The sequence below is a fragment of the Pyxicephalus adspersus genome, chromosome 4 (assembly GCF_032062135.1).
Source record: "Pyxicephalus adspersus chromosome 4, UCB_Pads_2.0, whole genome shotgun sequence".
Taxonomy (NCBI): domain Eukaryota; kingdom Metazoa; phylum Chordata; class Amphibia; order Anura; family Pyxicephalidae; genus Pyxicephalus; species Pyxicephalus adspersus.
The window spans coordinates 79757241-79775798 of record NC_092861.1 but is presented as its reverse complement, the minus strand read 5'-3'; the positions used below and the strand labels follow the sequence as shown (position 1 = coordinate 79775798).

General features: G+C 39.4%; 1 protein-coding gene across 3 annotated transcripts; it reads left to right on the top strand.

The window, feature by feature from the left end:
• Positions 1–1055: 1055 nt before the first annotated feature.
• On the top strand, positions 1056–17446 carry CD164 (CD164 molecule). Of its 3 annotated transcripts, none has more exons than XM_072408745.1 (7): positions 1056–1357; positions 10213–10281; positions 11901–11957; positions 12421–12480; positions 13004–13060; positions 13786–13854; positions 15428–17446. In XM_072408745.1, exons 1-7 carry the CDS (start codon positions 1282–1284, stop codon positions 15592–15594), a joined length of 555 nt encoding a protein of 184 aa, XP_072264846.1. In that variant the 5' UTR covers positions 1056–1281; the 3' UTR covers positions 15595–17446. The 3 variants fall into 3 exon arrangements, with proteins under 3 accessions (XP_072264846.1, XP_072264847.1, XP_072264845.1); XM_072408744.1 differs by having other exon boundaries at positions 1057–1357; positions 13001–13060; XM_072408746.1 differs by lacking the exon at positions 12421–12480 and having other exon boundaries at positions 13001–13060.
• Positions 17447–18558: the final 1112 nt, after the last annotated feature.

The window sequence follows — 18558 nt, the reverse complement described above, 5'->3', positions numbered from 1 at the left end:
CAGATCCCTCAGTTCGCTGTACCCCCCCCCCCCCATTAAAAATTCCCCCAGTAACTGAACCCTCAGTGATAGATCCCTCAGTCACAGACCAATCAGTGATAGATCCCTCAGTGATAGATCCCTCAGTGACAGATCCCTCAGTGATAGATCCCTCAGTGACAGACCCCTTAGTGATAGATCCCCCAGTGACAGACCCCTCAGTGACAGATCCCTTAGTGATAGATCCCTCAGTGGTAGATCCCTCAGTGATAGATCCCTCAGTGATATATTCCTCAGTGACAGACCCCTCAATGTTAGATTCCACAGTGACAGACCCCTCAGAGATATATTCCTTAGTCATAGACCACTCAGAGATATATTCCTTAGTGATAGACCCCTCAGTGACAGACCCCTCAGTGAAAGATGCCTCAGTGATAGATTCCACAGTGATAGCCCCTCTGTAACTTCCCTATCAGTGACAGACCCCCCAATGACAGATCCCTCTGTGACCGATTCCTCAGTGACTGACAACCCCACCCACCGCCATAACAAATCTCCAAATAATTGTCCACTTAGTGATAGATCCCTCAGTCACAGACCAATCGGTGACAGATCTCTCAGTCACAGACCAATCGGTGATAGATCCCTCAGTCACAGACCAATCAGTGATAGATTCCTCAGTCACAGACCAATCAGTGACAGATCCCTCAGTCACAGACCCCACAAGAGACAGACCCTCCTCCCCCAATTAGGTTTGGGGTTTGTGTTGTATCTAATACCACATATTTGAACTTTTTTCATAAAACAATGAAAAGTAAATTGTTATGATTAGTTCCTGCAGGCAGATATATTTCCCAGCCCACACTCTATAACAATTGCTGGGATCTGAATGCTTACTTGTATCCAACCTGGTCAATATACCCATAGGTAGGTAATGTGGCGGAGTTGTCTCCAGGTGGCGCTGTCGTGCCGGCAATGCGCACAGGAAAGTGTAATCATGTATGAGGAGGTGAGCGCGTTTTAGTGCCACGTGCGCAGTGACGTCACAGCAGGAGGTGCGACAAACTCGCCGGACAAGTTATCGCTGCCGGTAGAGCCGGAGGAGGTGTCGCTGGTTTCCGGAACGGGCTGAAGCTGCACTCCTGAGTCCTGACGTCAGGGGCCGCACATTGACAGACCACACCCAGTTATTGGTGGCTGCGGGTCACGTGAGAAGCTTTCGCAGCAGGAAGAGTTGCTGAGTTAGAGCTCGGACAGGCAGTGACAGTCCGGTCAGTGGAGAGATCACACGGGACGATCATTATGGGGATCGGTCAGCGATATGTGCTGCTCCCAGCGATGCTGGTGCTGATTGCGTTGGGGATGACAGCTGCTGCTGGTAAGAATTCCTAATGTCCCGGGTCCGTGCCAGGAGACAGGTGGAGCTGCCGCAGGGCGGTGCTCGGAGAACTCACCGGTCACCTGAGATGTCATACCTATTACTAAATCTGCCATCAGATCATTACTACCGATCACAGGGGATCCTAACCGACATGCCACCAATACAAGGACCTGGCCACAGAGCTTACACTCTAATCCTGCCCACACATGATCCGATCATGGGAACTATCCTTCCATATCTGGATCGGATCTAACTCGTTTTTTGCACGATCATTTCCATTGCTTCTAGCCAGTGATCAGGTGGATCCGTAGGTTCTGATTGGTTCTCAGACCATTATATTCAGTCATGGATCCAATAAGATCACTTTTGTGTTTGTGCACATTTCCCAGTAAATGTTTGGCATTGTTAGTGATCAGATTGGTGCCGGTGATTTTACTATTTCCAGTCTATCTAATATAATTGTATTGTGGATGTAACGATGTGTGTATGGCCTCTGTTCTGGAGCTCACCCGGCAGACACAATGTTCCTTGCAGTGCCAACTTGGCTTCTCTAATGGCCAACAAAATAAATTCCATTCTTGTCCCATCCCCACACGTTTCTGTAATCTGAGCCTCCAATTTGTGCGGCCCATATCACTGCTTAGCCTCGGCACAAACTTAATCCATGTCCTCCAGATTCTCCAACATTCCATTTATTACAATCTCTTGTCCTATAAAGTGAACCCATAAGTGTATAGGCATACAAGTATTCACATATGTCTAACAAGCAGTGAATGTACTATGCAGAGGTGCACAATGCTTGTGAATGTGCTGCCTGCACCTTGAATGGGGTAACTTAACATGGCATTCATCCTCTTGGTGAACTAAAGCTCCGTGATCATGTGACTTCAGCCAACAATGAGCGCTCACTGACCTCAGTAGAGGCCGACACTGTGGAGTCATTTGTTAACATTTACAGAAGCAGCACAGATTCATTCTTCTTGTCCTTGTCTAGGCAGCTGATCTCACTAGGACAGTTCTATCCTTTTATTATACTGCTGGGAGGGCGATGGCTGTGTCTTCCCCCTAAATATGGTTGTAAGACCTCTATGGGTCAATAAATGCAATAATAGGATGGGCGGGGGTTGGGAGCCAGAACGACACAACTCCGCATCATTGGGCTTGGTGCTGTTACTGCATATAGACACAAATCACAGGTTGGCAGAATAACACCGGAATTGCAGGCAGAGTTATAAAAAATCTCCCGTATTTCCTTGATTGATAAGAATTTGTAAGTGCGTAATTGTGCAGGAACTTGAACTCAACATTTGCCGTGTTACAGGGGACATTGATGGTGTGTTGGTTCTATCAGTGTGGAATGTTTGATCATTCTGAAGATTCTAACAAGAGCATTTGACCACTTTACGCATTCTTCTAGACATATATACCTTCTGATTACTTAGTCCTGTAAGGTTTGCTGATATCACTACTGTGCTATTCAGTAATCTATCCTGGATTACCCAAAATTAGATAACCCCCGCACACGTAGACACGGGGCAGAACCAGAAATGTGAAGTCAGTAATGAAGAAATGGGCACCTGGAGGGAGACCACGGGCAATACTGGTGACCGATCGCTGCCTTCTGCCCCGTGTTTGGGAAGAGCTTCCAGGGTTCCTGTTTAATTGTTTGCCGCTGACAGATTCAGTCACCTTATTGACCGTGCAAACAATGTGTTGCAAATGAGAAGACTGCAAACAAGTAAATATAGTAGCAAGCAACATAAATCAATCATCAAGCCCCAGTGTTACTTTTACTGGCTCCAACAGGAAGTACATTCTCACATTCCCATTGTTTTCTGTATTTTACGAATACTGGGTATTTTCTGAGTATGGGGATCATGTGACTCACTCCCTTGCAGTGTTTTCCAAAAATGAGTAAAAGTTGGACTGATCTGCATATAAGTTCCGGTCAGTTACCCAGAATGTGTAAAATCAGCCAGTCAGTTGGCATTTTCAGAGAAGCACTCTGCAGTACAATACAGATAGTTCTCTAAAATGCTTTTCTGTTTTATAAAATTTTCAGAAATGCAAAGTAAATTATGGTGTGAAGGTGAGCTTGTGCTCATTGTGAATGCCCAATCATTTGGGAGGGGGACATAATGAAGGGATTAATAATACATAATTAAGTATTTAAAGCAGGCTTTAGAGTCGGCCAGTACATTCTACAGAAGCACAGTAATACATGATGACTCCACAGCCCTGTTTTAAAGTGAATGTACATTCACCTTAAATGTCATTATTCATTTTGCTAGGGTTCACAGCCTCTATTTCCTGCTCTAATGTCTAATCCGGCCTTTCTTGTCATTTTGATACAACTTTTAGATATGACTTTAAATAGTTTGATATAACTTTTAGATCTCTGGGGAACTCCTGCTATAGGTACTATATGCACAGATCACAGTAGATTTGTATGGTGGTCAGTGGGAAGAATGCCAACCTTACTGATCGAAAAATAACTAATGGTGTTACTTAAACTGACCTAAGCTGCACACATTGCTCATTGCAGGGTGTATTAACAAATAGTAAGGTGTCTGGCATTAGAAAATACCAATAAGAGAAGAAAGAGAGACCAAGAAAAATAATAAAATTATAACAAATATTAATAATAATAATAATAAACATAAATAATATAAAAAAAGTTATAAAAACATAAATAATAAACACCAAACAATAAAAAACAAATGGAAAAATGTCTGGCATTAGAAAATACCAAGACAAGAAAGAGAAACCAAGAAAAAACAATAAAATATAACAATTAATTATAATAAACATAAATAATATAAGAGAAGAAAGAGAAACCAAGAAAGTGTGGAAGATCCACTTTAAGGTTTGGGACATCTGCTTATTGTAAACCCTGGATGGGTTGTCCTTGGAAGTTTGTGAGATGTGACACTTGTTTAGGACTGTTTTGTGTCAATGTCAGAGGGTGGACTCTTAGCAGTGATATAGATATACAATCACCAGGCACTATCAGTCAGTGGGTAAGTGTTATTCTGTAACTGAAATGGTTAACACAACCCACCTTTACTTAACAACATGCTTTACATTCCTGGTTAGCTTCTAATAGCAGTTAGCTAAATCTCTTGTTTACTTGTCAGAAGGAGAGGTGCTAACAAAGGGACACCGGCTCAGAATGCCATATACTCATATTATTCATGGAATAAAGCACCTGATCATTCCTCAGATGTACTTATAGGCACAGTTTTATAAGAAGTACTTGTTTATTTCATAAGAATATTACGTGTGAATAAAGATCATAGTGTTTCAGCACATAATGAAACAAAGCAGAACCATTGAAGAGGTTTCAATGTAAGCAAACAAATTATTGTTGGGGGCGAAGTTCTGGAACAACCTGCTTTGATCTCCAGCAATATTGGAGAAAGTTGCATAATGTCCAGAGGTCTGCAAATGTGTTAGAGCTGGAGTCTGTTTCAGTGTAATAATTACTCATTATCTACCCTAAATGGACCTGGATCTACTCCAGCATTGTTGGGTGGAAGAATCGGTATCTGCATAGGCAGTTTTCTATGCTGATTGGGGTTAATGGCACAGGACATGGATTTCTGTTAGGTTAATGTCCACTCGGCACCAATTCCAAGGGGTACTTTAAGTGATAAGGGGAGTTTGCTGCCACTGACTACCAGTTATTGCCCGTGACCACCAATGCCTAGAGGGGTAACTGTTTGCCTGTAAAACTATTGCTTCTATCCCAGTGATTAGAGCAGAACTTAAACCCTGATAGTTAGAATGTGTCCAGCATTTTTTTAGCTGGTTGGAATTTGTCAGTTTTTTTGGTCTGGCCCCTCTGGAGAGTTTCCCATCATTTCCTGTGCTGTGGCCAGTAAAATGCAAATGCAACAATATTAAAAAATGTTCATTTCCAATGTCCAATTCTAACACAAACTTAAGAAAACATTTGTTACATTGTAGATTTAAGGTAAGCTCCAGTATATGTATTTAATATTTATTTATTCATGGGATGTCTTTGTGAATTGAAAGTCAGGAAAGCACTTTCTGTGGTCGTAGAATCTTATAAGTTTCCAGCCCCTCAATCTAAAGCAATGGCAGATGTTTCTAAGCTGTTAGAAATGGACTGAACCTGACTTAAGAGCCGTTGTTGTGAACGTTGAGAATCTGTGAATAAATACATTCAAATTAGAAGCAGCTAGAGAGATCAGGGGTGACTTGTTTTAAAACTATTTTACTGCTTGAGAAGAATATGTCACTGGTTAATTATTCATACTCTTCGCACAGGTAGACTTGTTGTACTTGTGCACAGCAATCACAGGGACTTTATTGAATGTCAGTCATGTGTGTCATTCAGTGAAAACACTGAACATTTTACACGTTTAGATGTGTTTAGTCTCAGCAGTGAATTGAAACCTGTTGATTTTACCCCCCAAAAGATCCGATGTGATTTAGTCATCAGATACTAAAGTGCATTACAAGATTTGCATTTCAGTGCTGATTCCAAATCCACTGCCTTGCATTACCCACAAATTCATAAAGAATGGTTAGCCTTAGACACAAGGTATATAACTTATTACTAGGTGATAAAGGAGACAAAATAAAAGCTATTTGGGAAGACTGATGCTACCTGCGTGCAAATCAGTGCAAAATTATCGGTAAAGGATTTTGCAACTTGTCACAATTATGTTATACGCCCTGTCCTATTTCCCATTGTGGCTAACCATATGACACAATGTATCTAATAGTCTAATGATGTGTCCCTCAGGAACCCTTATTTATTTAATTAGAAAGAATGAATAACAGCAAATAATATCATTAACATGGGGATTATGAAAACAAACGTTAGAAATAAGTTGCACTTGGCAAAAATAAATCTAATGACAGTAAAAATATATCAATATGTCGCCTATAAAGCCAAAAATGTTGGATCTTGGAGTTGTTCTTTAACTATTCCTTTATATTCTAAGCATAATAATATTCAGTTTAGTAAACTACAGTATAAGTCATAGGACAGAAATCATTTTCACCTTTTTAATTTTCCCATGCAACCTGTCCATCTGGATTTGCTGTGCACATTAATTTTCATCAAGCAAAAAGCAAACATCCAGCAAGTCACTTAGTTGGTATTTAAACAAGGAGTCTGTGAAATGAAAGGACACAAATGCTTTAATAAATAAAATCTGAGGATTTTTCTGCTGGTTTGCTTTGAATAGTACCATTTAGCCATAATTGTTTCCTTGATAAAACATTTTCCAGCAGACAAAATATAATTCCAGTTCTCTCTGCTGTGTAGCCATACTGATATTGTAAAGCAGTCACCTGGATTCATTAAAATGTCCAGTTGCACCATTATGGGTCTGATCCTAAATTGCACCCATAAAATAATAGATCATGGATCAGATAAGTGCTGGTAAGCCTGAGCAGATATAAGGCAATTAAAGATGAACTCTGCTCCAAACAAATATTGCCTAAGAATGAAAGGCTTGTTCATACCTTTGTGAAGCAGTACTTCATGACACACATGGGTCACTCCTGCTGGCTATTCCTGTGCAGTGTGATAAGTCATGTATTGGTCCCCGTGTAGTTTTCTTTTGGCAGACTACTGGATAGACCCACCCGGTTTCTCCCACATGGCGCAGTAAGATGTCTAAGCTACTTCTTCACACTTCTGGGTGGCACAGTGGCTCAGTGCTTAGAACTCTTGCCTTTGTAGCGCTAAATCCCAGGTTCAAATCTTGGCTAGGACACTATCTGCGTAGAGTTTACAAGTTCCTCCTGTGTTTGCATGGGGTTCCTCCAGGTATTCAGGTTTTCTCCCACATTGCTAAAACCTGCAGTTAGGTTAATTGGCTTCTCCCCAAAATTGACCTTGGAATGTAGTGAAGACATATGACTATGGTAGGGACATTAGATTGGGAGCTCCTTCAAGGGACAGCTAGTGGCATGACTATGTAATGTGTCGGCTCTATATAAAAATGGTTAAAAATAATATCTGGGTTTGCAATGCCATTTAGTGTATTAGAACTGAAGTGCAGCAGAGAGAGGTTTTGGCACATTTGGTTTCTGGCCACGATTTACATAGACTTTAAACGAAAATACCACTAGATCATGGTTCTTGGGACACACATGGAACTAATGGAGGCGCAGTCTTGCCATATCGCAATCCTTTTAAAAGACTTAATTATGCAATCTGAGTCAGAAACACAAAGTGGGTAAAACTAAACCTTTTATCTTGTCCTAAGCCATGCTTAATCACGGATTTGATTTACATGGACTGGCTGGCCTGAGCACACAGATGTATAATTATAGGGTATCCAAAGCCGAAACAAGTTTTTTTTAGACTTGGATAGAGTAGGGGATAGTTAGATCTTCTGTTGGGTTTGCTTATGTTCTTTCTGTACAGGCACTAGGTTTTTGCTGTAGGATCATTTGTCATTTTCTGAAAATGTAGTGTCAGTACTGTTGTGATCCAACTTGCTGGATTACTGAACAGCCAACTTCTAACAAAGACCATTAAAGATCCCGCAGCAGGCTCCTCCTGCCTGGTCTCCCCTCCAGTGGGGTGTCTGTACAAAGCTTACTCCGAAAGATCACACCCAATTGTTTTTGGGCTACAATAATTGTGCTATCTGGTCACAGCTTTATTACTGCCTGTGACATTATTGGGGACATTCACTCTCCATTTGTCAAAGGACTGAATTGGAGGAAAAAGGCCATATATGTTCTTTAATGGTAGTTTAACTCTCAACTTCAACAGTTTTTCAATACAAGCATTTAGCAACTGACCTGCCTACATGTTTTGAGCAATTAATAAAACTGGAGGACCAATATGACATCCAAGGTACTAGATGTATGTCAGCATTGGAGGGCTTACCTAGTATACAATTCCAGGAAATTTGCTTTTAAAGCGAAACCCTTGCCCTACATGGTCAGAACATCCATTTTCTTGGAGCTGTGGATTTGATCATTGATGCAAGAAAACCCATTCTGTAGGCTAGCCTAATGGTCGCCAACTTTTTTGGACCCACAGACCACTAAAGTTACCGGCTCCGGACCGCGCATGTGCAGGGAGCCAGGTGTCATTCAAAGGGAAGAAACTTCCCCCATAGTGACGTCATGATGCCAGAACCTGCCGACTCTCCCATCACAGGCTCAGTCCAGAGACACAACCCCCACTTCCCTGAGCCTGCGATCCGTACGGGGGACCTTGTCCGCTGCTTGGCGACCGCTGGGCCAGCAGCTTGGACTGGGAAATGTTTAATTCCTAATAACCAGAACATAAGCTTTTTTAAGGGGGTCAGGTTAACTGCTGGACTTTGCTCAGCCCTGGTTTGTAACTTTATGGAAACCATTGCTGTATGCTGATCTCTCCAGAGAAGAGTTCTGCACCAGCTGATGTCTAGGCTGTTCAGTACTTGAACACATGAGCATGCAGTTTTATTTTTATATAAAAAGTAAAAAAAAATGATGATGACAATATGTTGATTTCTCTTATTTTAAAATTGTCCACACCATTTTATGTTTAATTACTGCAACACCTATTTTGTTCATCTACGTAACTCTGTCCAATAGATTTTATTTCTTTTTGTTGTTTCTAAATCCCTCATGCACTTCTTGCTTAATTGAAATGCTGCAGAGGGAAGGAAAATTGCCAGGGATCTAGTCTGTAATGTTTTACTAAAACTACACATTAAAATCCTGCAACTAGAAGGCTTTTTAAATTTATTGCAGTTTCTTTGTCTTGGTTGCATACTGTCTTTCCATTCTTACCACCCTAATATAGACAACACTTCAGGGTAATCCCCTTAATTACTGCAGCCACTGACATCTGTGACCAACATGAAAATATCCGTAATAATTGAGCTAGCCTGTCTTTAATTGGCACGTATGTGCAGTAAAAGGGTTTAGCTTCAGTCACATGATTTTCCAAGCACATGTAAAAGCGGGCAGGCAATATTAAATGATCAGATCACTAAAAGATTTCCTGACTCAATGAGCATAGATAGGTGCACCTGTGTAAATACCTACCTGTAGGGTCTATTGTTGGAGCAATGGCACTTAACTTAGAAAATGTAACCAATAAAATAATTCCACTGAGAGCTATCCAGACACGGTTTCTGCAGGGGTTTTGAAGAATTCCACAGGTCTTTATCCTTCACTTTCCCAACTAAAGACCCATCTGGGCCCTTCAGTAAACAGCAGTGTTGTATCTCATGCATGATACCACTCCCATATTCTCCCATTCAACTGTTTGGGAGCAGTTGGGAATCACTTGTGCAAGTGGTTACAGTGGCACGGTTCCTGGAAGCAGCATGTTGCCTTTGGTTGTGTAGTTTCTTTTCCACCTCTGTAGGAAGATCTGCACCACAAATGCATATGAACTAATACGATGACCTGAGGTGCAGCAGCTTACTGCTCCTGGGCAGGCAGTTTTCTACCATAAGTCTAATATACGTGTTAGTTGAGTTTAGAGGTCAGTCATACATCTTATATGTACCTTAGGAATCCTGCCCTTTTGGTTTTATATCTAATATATGGTACAACCATTTCCTAACTGTAGTATGTGGCAGTTCATGGCAGACATGTGAAATGTATACCCTCTAGCATTGGTAATGTTGTCTTATTTGTCTTGTGTATCTGTTGGTACCTTTACCACTTGGCGTTTACACCACGATTGTCCTGACCTAACTTAGAACTCACCTAGCATATGATGGTTATTGAATGGAGCAGCTTAAAATGCACCCAAAAGCAAAATATAAAAAAAAACATGAAAAAAGAAAAAAAAAACTTTTAAATGTGTTCCTAATAATATGCTAATACTGTTTATTTAATTTTTTTTGCAGATGCCTGCAATGCAACCAGCTGTGCAGATTGCATTCAATTAAAATGTTTGTGGGTCATATGCAGCAATGGTAAGTTACAATGAAATAAAAACTGTATAATTAAAGTTATCCTGACCAGCACTTGGTAAACTTGTATAACTTTATTTTACCAGATAAGGCATATTCCATCAAGCTTTATGTATGTAATAGGGCCCCTGATTGACCCCTTTATTACTTTATTCAGGTCAAAATTGTAATCTTAAAGTACATTGGTGTAATGTTCATGGCGTGGGTTAGGGAATTTTTCAGCCACTTTTAATGAAGGTTTGATTCCTGCACTACCTAATAGTAGGGTAGTATAGATTTTACTAGTAACAGGCAATGCAACTGGACTTCTTGGCTTTCGTTACAGATTTTCACTCGTGTGAGAAATATCTACTAATATTGTGTGAGAGAAGCCATATCACTGTGTGTTCATTAACTGTCTTTTTTTTATTTTAGGAAAGGTCAGGAGGATTAGAATTAGGACCTTAAAATATCTCCATGTGGATACGTGTACATTAGCGTTTTGTGGCTGGTTGCTATTCATTGTTAGTGGCACCCTAAGCTGAGCAGCACGCTTTACAGAATGTAGCATTCATTACATTTTGTCTACGATGTACTGCATTTGGAAACCTATTCAAAGGAGTGGGCTGCCAACTGCAGCACATTTTAACATGGTAATTTGTGCGTTTAGTAAAGAATAATGTATGAACAAGCCCTCCGCTAATGAATTTTGCTTGTTGGGTATTTTCAACTGCTGCAGTGTGGTAAAACATTCACGTGCTGCTTAATAGCAATTTATTAAAAAAATGCACATAATTTTAAATGCAAAACCTATTGTTTTCCTATGCAGGACAACCCAAAAGGTGTACTTTATTGGTCCACCTACCAGCAGCACAGTCATGACCCAGGGCTTACTCAGGTCTATCTCTCCTTTTGTCTCCATACCCATGGCAGATAGGCCCCTGAATCAAACCTGTGATTTACCCGTGTGGTACAAAGCAACATGTGTACTTCATTGGCCCCCAACCAGCAGCAGGGGCCCTTGCAGTTTGGGCTTTGTACACATGCTAGATCAGTGGTCGCCAACATTTTAGACATTACAGACCACTAATTTCACAGAATCCGGACCGCGCAGTGCGAGGAAGCCATGTGTAACTCAAAAGGGAAGACACTTCCCCCAGAATGACGTCATGATGCCAGAACCCACCCACTCTCCCATCGCAGGTCTGAGCCTACAATCCGTATGGAAGACATTGTCGGCTCTGGGCCTCTGGCCACTGCGCTCCCCCCCCCCCCCTCAAGAGTGGTCCTTCTCCTGACCCCACAGGGGGGTGCACCGGCCATAGTCGTGGACCACTGGTTGGCGACTGCTGCACTAGATGTTTTTTGCCTGAGATGAATAATTATGATCATCTCTGGTGAAATATTACTGTGTGTACATTGGTCCCCTGACATCATTCATTGATACATGCTGGGGAATCAATGAACAACCAGGGGAGACAAGGAAAAAAAAAATTAGGATCTGTGTGTCCACTACTCATTAAAGCCAACAGTAAAGGACTGGAAAGGAGTGAGTTGAATAAATGTGAATAAATGAATTTTTACATGAATACAAGAAATTTTACATCTCTTACATGCAATAAAAATAAATATGTTTTGAACAGATTCTGCTGTATGTAGAAATGAAACTGGAGACTGCACCAAGGTCGACTCGTGTGGAGGTATTGTAACCTACATGTTGTATTTGCCTACACTCAAAACATTTAATGTTGTAAATGATATGGTATAGATAGTGTGCTGTAGAGAAGTGGTCACACATTTGGAGCTTTATACAGGAAAAGGTCTACACATACGGTTTGCTACTTCTCATCAAAAAGCTTCTTACATATATTGCAATCATTAATTTATTAACTATCCTGTTTTTCTTACATTTAGAGTTTAGATTTAATTCACATTACAACAAAAAAGGTTTAGTATCCGCCTGTTCTAGTACAATTCCCTTTTGCTACCATTGCTGTAAAAGTAAAGATGCTGTAGGAGTAAGATGTAAAAAAAAAAAAAAAAAAACTTGCATTAAGTTTACATTTTACAGAGTCAGCTTCAGGAAGTAAGGATTTGGTACAACTGAACAGTATTTAGGTCCTTTAAATGGCTTGTTTTAAAACTTTACTTTTATTTGTGTAGTGGTACCGATAACTAATGCAACACCTACCACATCGGCCAATACATCTACTACCACACCTGGTAAGTCTCTGGAATCATCCCCTGGTAAAGAGCTCCATTATTTCAGTAATCATAGAATCATTCTAAGATGGTTTGGCAAAGGCAATATATTCTTAGTTTCCTATAAAGGTTTTTGCTTGTTCTGGAATACTAATGAATGGCAGAAATTTTGTATTTCTCTACACACTTCTCCACAGCCTTGACAGGTGCTATATAGAAAATGTGCAATCCTTTTTTATTATTCTAGTCCTAAAGTGGATCTGTAGCTGTTATTCAAAACATTGTGAACAGGAAGGTATCTTCTATCTTCTTACATACCATGTCTCTTCAATCAAAGCTTCGAGATTTCCTTTTTGGGTGCGTAGCTCAGTGTACATGCCATTAGGAATGGCCGTATATGCAGGAGTTAGATTATCCCAGGCCAATTGATTAAGTTGTAGTGGGATTGCAAACTAACTGTACAGGATAAGTGCTCCGATCATTAGAGCCCTCTTCCTGCCATGTTATACAATAACATTATTTTCTCTTGGTTTCTTCCTAGCAGCCCCTACAGGAAACACCACAACAATTACCACACCAGCCATCACTGGAAACATGACAAGTAAGAACTACAGTACCGTTTTAATGTTTGTAGTTCCATTGTATTGGGATGTGAGTGTGCATACATGCATGTATTAGAAGTGTCTCTAGCAAGAGCAAAGAGGTTTGCAGGAGGCCCTGGTTCCACTATATTGAGCCTAAATTAGAATACTGTGTTGTTACAGTTGTGAAGACCTTACATACAAAAAGATAGAACAAGTCCAGAGATGGGTAACATATTGGTCTTAAGTCTTTAGGCATAACAGGTTTGCAAGGGACCTAGGACATAAAGATTAGGTGCGTATATTGTAGTGACTGTCCTCTTAGTAGCTTCTTTTATGACAAATGAGATTTTCAAATTTGTTAATATCTGCAGATATGATATTACATGAACATACCTGAGAGAAAGTTGATCTCAGGTATAAGCCCCTAAGAGGCAATAATTTCAAAATAAGGGAAAAGGATCAAGGGGTGAAACAATTGTTGGCATTGTGCCCAACTTTTGTCATTGTTGCTGGAAAGTTTTTATATTGGTGGTTAATGAGACCTTCTTCATGGTGATTTCATTAACTCTGGGGATTGCTTTTTTTTTTCTTTTACTGCCAGTTCCCTGCTCTGCTTTTTGTTTATAAAGCCCTTTATGATGTCATTGTTGTATATTGGCATGATTCAACCACACTGCTACTTTGTTTTGTTTTTTTACATGCATGTTATAAGGTATCATTATTTTCCATTGATTTCTCACAGCAACCCCTGCAGGAAACACCACAGCAACTACACCACTAACTACACCAGCCAGCACTGGAAATGCTACAAGTAAGAACTACAGTTCTATTTTACTGTGTGTAGATTCATTGTATTGGGGGGTGTGTATATATATATATATATATATATATATATATATATATATATATATATATATATATATATATATATATATATATATATATATATATATATATATATATGTGTTTGTGTGTGCATGCACGCGCGCGCTCATGTATTAGATATATCTCCAGCAAGAGCAAAGAAGTTGGCAGGAGGCCCTGGTTCTACTATATGGAGCTTAAATTAGACCCCTTTAGAATACTTTAAGTTGTTGTGACCTTACATACAAAAAGATAATAATAAGATTGAAAAAGTACAGAGATGGGTAACATAATGGTCGGAAGTCTATAGGGATAACACATATCCAAATCCCGCAAGATTTTTATTTAGAAGAATGGAAAAGGAGTTGAGGAAGAGCAAGACTTGAAACCTTTAAATATATTAAGTGCTTGTTTTGACAGGCTTTTGTTGGCTTCAGTGGGATTCACATTCCCATATTTATTAGGATACAAAAACCTCTTGAAGCAGATTGAATGCAAATCGGAAGGAGGTCAACCACAGGATAAATGCACCCAATATTGTATTTGTATGATCTTCAGAGGATCTCATACAGGCCGTTGACACAGGGTCTAAGTCAGGGGTGTTAAACTCTGGCTTGAGGGCCAAATTTGGCCCCCCAAAGGAATCCATAATATGAACTGCAGCTGGCCCACCGCTGCATTGAAGAAGCGCCGCTACTACATTTCCCAGCAACACTCGCGTCTGTAGACTAGCAGCCTCTCTGCCTATGTGTGGCCCCGCATCGGACATGTCAAAAGAGATTTATATGTATGTATGTTACATTTATAACATATGAGATTACATGAACATACCTAAAATAAAAGTTAACCTCAAGTATAATACAAACTCCAAGAAGCTGAACGTCCTCTTACCAGTAATGCTTGAAGGTTCTCACATTCTTGCAATGGTGGTAATGAGACTCTCTTTATGCTAGTTTTGTTAACTCCGGAGATGACCCCTTTTCAGGAGTGCCCTTCCCCTAACATATGCAGAGTTGTGGCAGTGCATGCCTTGTGCTTTCCAGCCCCACATGCAGAGCAGTTAGGAAAGTAATGGTTTGATGTAGCTTACATGTTACCTGTTCTTGTGTGTTAATCCCAGACATCTACTTCTTGCATCTATTCCATGTGGTTGTGTGTTATGTCTCTTCCAAGCATCTGGGATAAAAGTTCTGGGACCAGCGATCCTGAACCAGTGATCAATGTTGCACTGCTCATCATACAGGATGGAAGAGAGCATTGATCACTTCTATGCCCCACTCTGGTTATAGAGTTGAGTGCAGCAGCTAAATCTGCGCTGTCCTGTATATACGGGGGGTCATTCTTCTATCTTTAGTGTCTATAAACTGAAAAAAATATATTTGATATTAATAAAATAATAATATATTTTGATTGTTAATATTTAGATATTAACATTAATAATAAAGTAAAACCCAATGCGTGAATTTATAAATCTGACATTTCTGATACTGATTTCTTTTTTTTTTACTACTTTATTGTAGCTTCTGCATCTACAACAGCTGTGCCAACGGCATCCCCTTCAAAAAAGAACACCTTTGATGCTGCCAGCTTCATTGGTGGAATAGTCCTTGTGTTGGGTATCCAAGCAGTTGTATTCTTCTTGTACAAGTTCTGCAAAGCCAAAGATAGGAATTACCATACCCTTTAAAACATCTCGCTTTGGACTGCTCACCAACATCGCTCTAACCAAATGCTGTATACTTGAAGATTTCTCATGGACCCATTGAAGAATGAGGCCTTTTTTATCTCCACAAATTGAACTGAACCATGTTTGTGTCATCACTGTTAAGAAGAAATTTACTACAGCTCTGTACTGCTGTGAACTGCATGCTTCAATTACATCTGCTTCCTAGAATATCTAAGACTGCTTTTTTTTCTCCCCAATACCGTGCTATAGAGTAAGAAGTCTTTTCTCTGAAGAAAGTTATAGAACTGACAAACCCATACGCATTAGGTGAGTGATGTAAGAGACAATATAGTCTTTAGCTAGTATGTACCGTAATGGGTAAGTTGAAGTATATTTTTATTTTCCCTTTAAATTCCAATGTGACTTTTACTGGAAGTTAATTATAAAATGGAAATCGAGTATTGATTTCCCCAGCAAACAATTTCTTATCATTTTCTTAAGTGCACCTTATTTCTAAGTAAAGGTGAGGTTTAGAAGATTTGTGCCTTACAGACGTATTGAAAGTATACATTCTTTAATATTGCTTTTGATTTCCATGGGATTTATATTTTCTATTAACCAAAATATTTTCCTTATAAGCTCGCCCAAATAAATCCTCACACCTGCAACATGCCTATTCCTCCTCAATAATTGCTACAGGATTCAAGTAAAGTAGACAATGCCTAATTCATTGTAACCTCCAAGTAAAATGATTAGTCTTGAATTTAAGGATTAGAATAGGGGTACATTTATCTTGTGCATTGAGGATTCATTTAGAAGTTCAATTTAAGTTGCCTTTTAGTAGTGTGAGGGTTTCAGTAAGAACATTTAGAACCAAGGTGTGTGTGTGTACAATAGCGAAAGTTTGATCTGATTTGGAATAGAACATTTTCTCTTTTGTATTCATTGCTGTTTTTGGTACAGTGCCAAACTTCCTAAAATTAATTGCATTGTGGGCTAATTGGTTTGTGTAGACCTGGTCATCAATTATTCTGTTAACACCATTTAGCAGGTACCAGTAATATAAGAATTTAAAGTGAAGGGGACCAGCACCTGTGATTCGCAATTAATGTATCTTATTTATAGAAAATGACTATGTGCCAAAGGCGGGTTCTTGTTTGAGTTGGCATGCTTAGCAATAGACAATTCCTTAACACAACATTTCCTGGTTTAAAGTGCAAACTGTTATCCAACATGTTCAATATACAGCTATCATCCACTACAGTATGAAAAACAATGTGCTACTTCTATGTGTGCGCTCAGTGCCTTAGAAAAGATCTGATGTGGTATACATATACTTCTCACAAGGTAGTAATGGCTATTCAGCTTCTATTTGTATATTCAGTCTTCACATGGTACTTTCACTGTTCACTTTTTTTTTTCTATTTTTGATATGTTAACATGTCAAATTATCTTTGCCTTAGATGAACGATTGTGCTTATCTCAGGCGGAAATTTGACATGTGTACAGTGGTCGCCCTCTTCTCTCCATAGAATAGAACAGCACTGTGTGTACAGTGCTCCTTCAGGCATCTGGAAACGATCACGGAACATCATTTCCAGTAACAATTCTCCTACTTGTGTACATTGGGGGAAGGTGTCTCTAACTACAGATACACTTCACATGGTAGTAAAAGTGGAACAGACCAGGAACTAAAGAATGTTGCCTTAAGAATTCTTTACTGTACCCAAGTGTACATGCCATTTCATGGATGTGTGCTGCATGAACCAATCTGTGCTTGGGGCAATATGTAATCACTTGCCTATGAACTGGGCCTGTAATGTGCATTTTTTTAATTGGCTTGTCTGATGAACAATAAAGAAACTGACTATTATTTTTTTCCTTACATTTATTTCAGAATACATTATATGTGGTGTAGTCCTGTGTGCTTAAGTCTTTTTTTATGTATCTATTTTTAGCAACTTCATGTTTTCCAAAAACTGTAAGTAATATGGTACTTTATTATAACACAGGCATTATAGTAAAATATTGAACACTCCTTGGGGAGTCATTGGGGAAATTGGAGTATAAAGTGGTGAGAATTTTGTGATTATGTATAATTTAAATTTTGACTAAATAAAATGGGTCTCAATGAGTCAGTGTTCTAAAAATATGGTGGATCTTTACTGCTCGAGAATGTTTCTGGTGCCAATAGGAAAATCTTCTGCTCTATAAATGAAACCCCCCAAGTGTTGTGTTTAGATGGATACATTTCAGTGTTCTCCCCAGCCCCTTTTTAGCCAGGCGCACCACCCCGCACTTTTCAGTAAGCACCCAGCAATTTTTGGGTGGTTTATAAAGAGTTGGGTCACCTGCCACCAGCCTATAATGTCTTCCTACCCAGCTTAAACATTCTGAGTTCTAGTGGTTCCAATCATTGTAAAACACATTGAGGAATTGTATTTCTCTTGTATTGGGTATTCACTATCATTGAATATTGTATACCAATCGTTACAAACTAGTAAACTTTTGTTACTTTATTAATAATAAATAAGTCAACGGACAAGTGAGTGTTGGGTACAAAAGCCAGGCTCTCAAAGCTGCGAGTAAAACTAACATAACACTACTACATTGCCTTTGTATGTTGCTTTTATTAGAATATCCAGTCAATTGGGAATTGAATGTTGTCATTCTTCACTGTGCTTGACTTGGAAAAAGACATTTTTGTTTGACCAAATGAAGCACAGACATTATAACTAGGTTATGTCATGTGAACAATTTATTTGATCCATAAAACTTTGTAGAAGGGTGATGCTGATCTGTACTGAATTGGGAATACTGATTTATCAACTGCCCACAAATTGTCTTTATTCGATGTGGGTACTTCTCTACAGCAAGGTTTAGGATTGATTGCTGAAATACATCTACACAGCAGGTTTAAGCCGGCATATTAAAGAAATCTTTGTGTACTTTACTATTGCAAAGTGCATTGTCAGCTTTAACTTT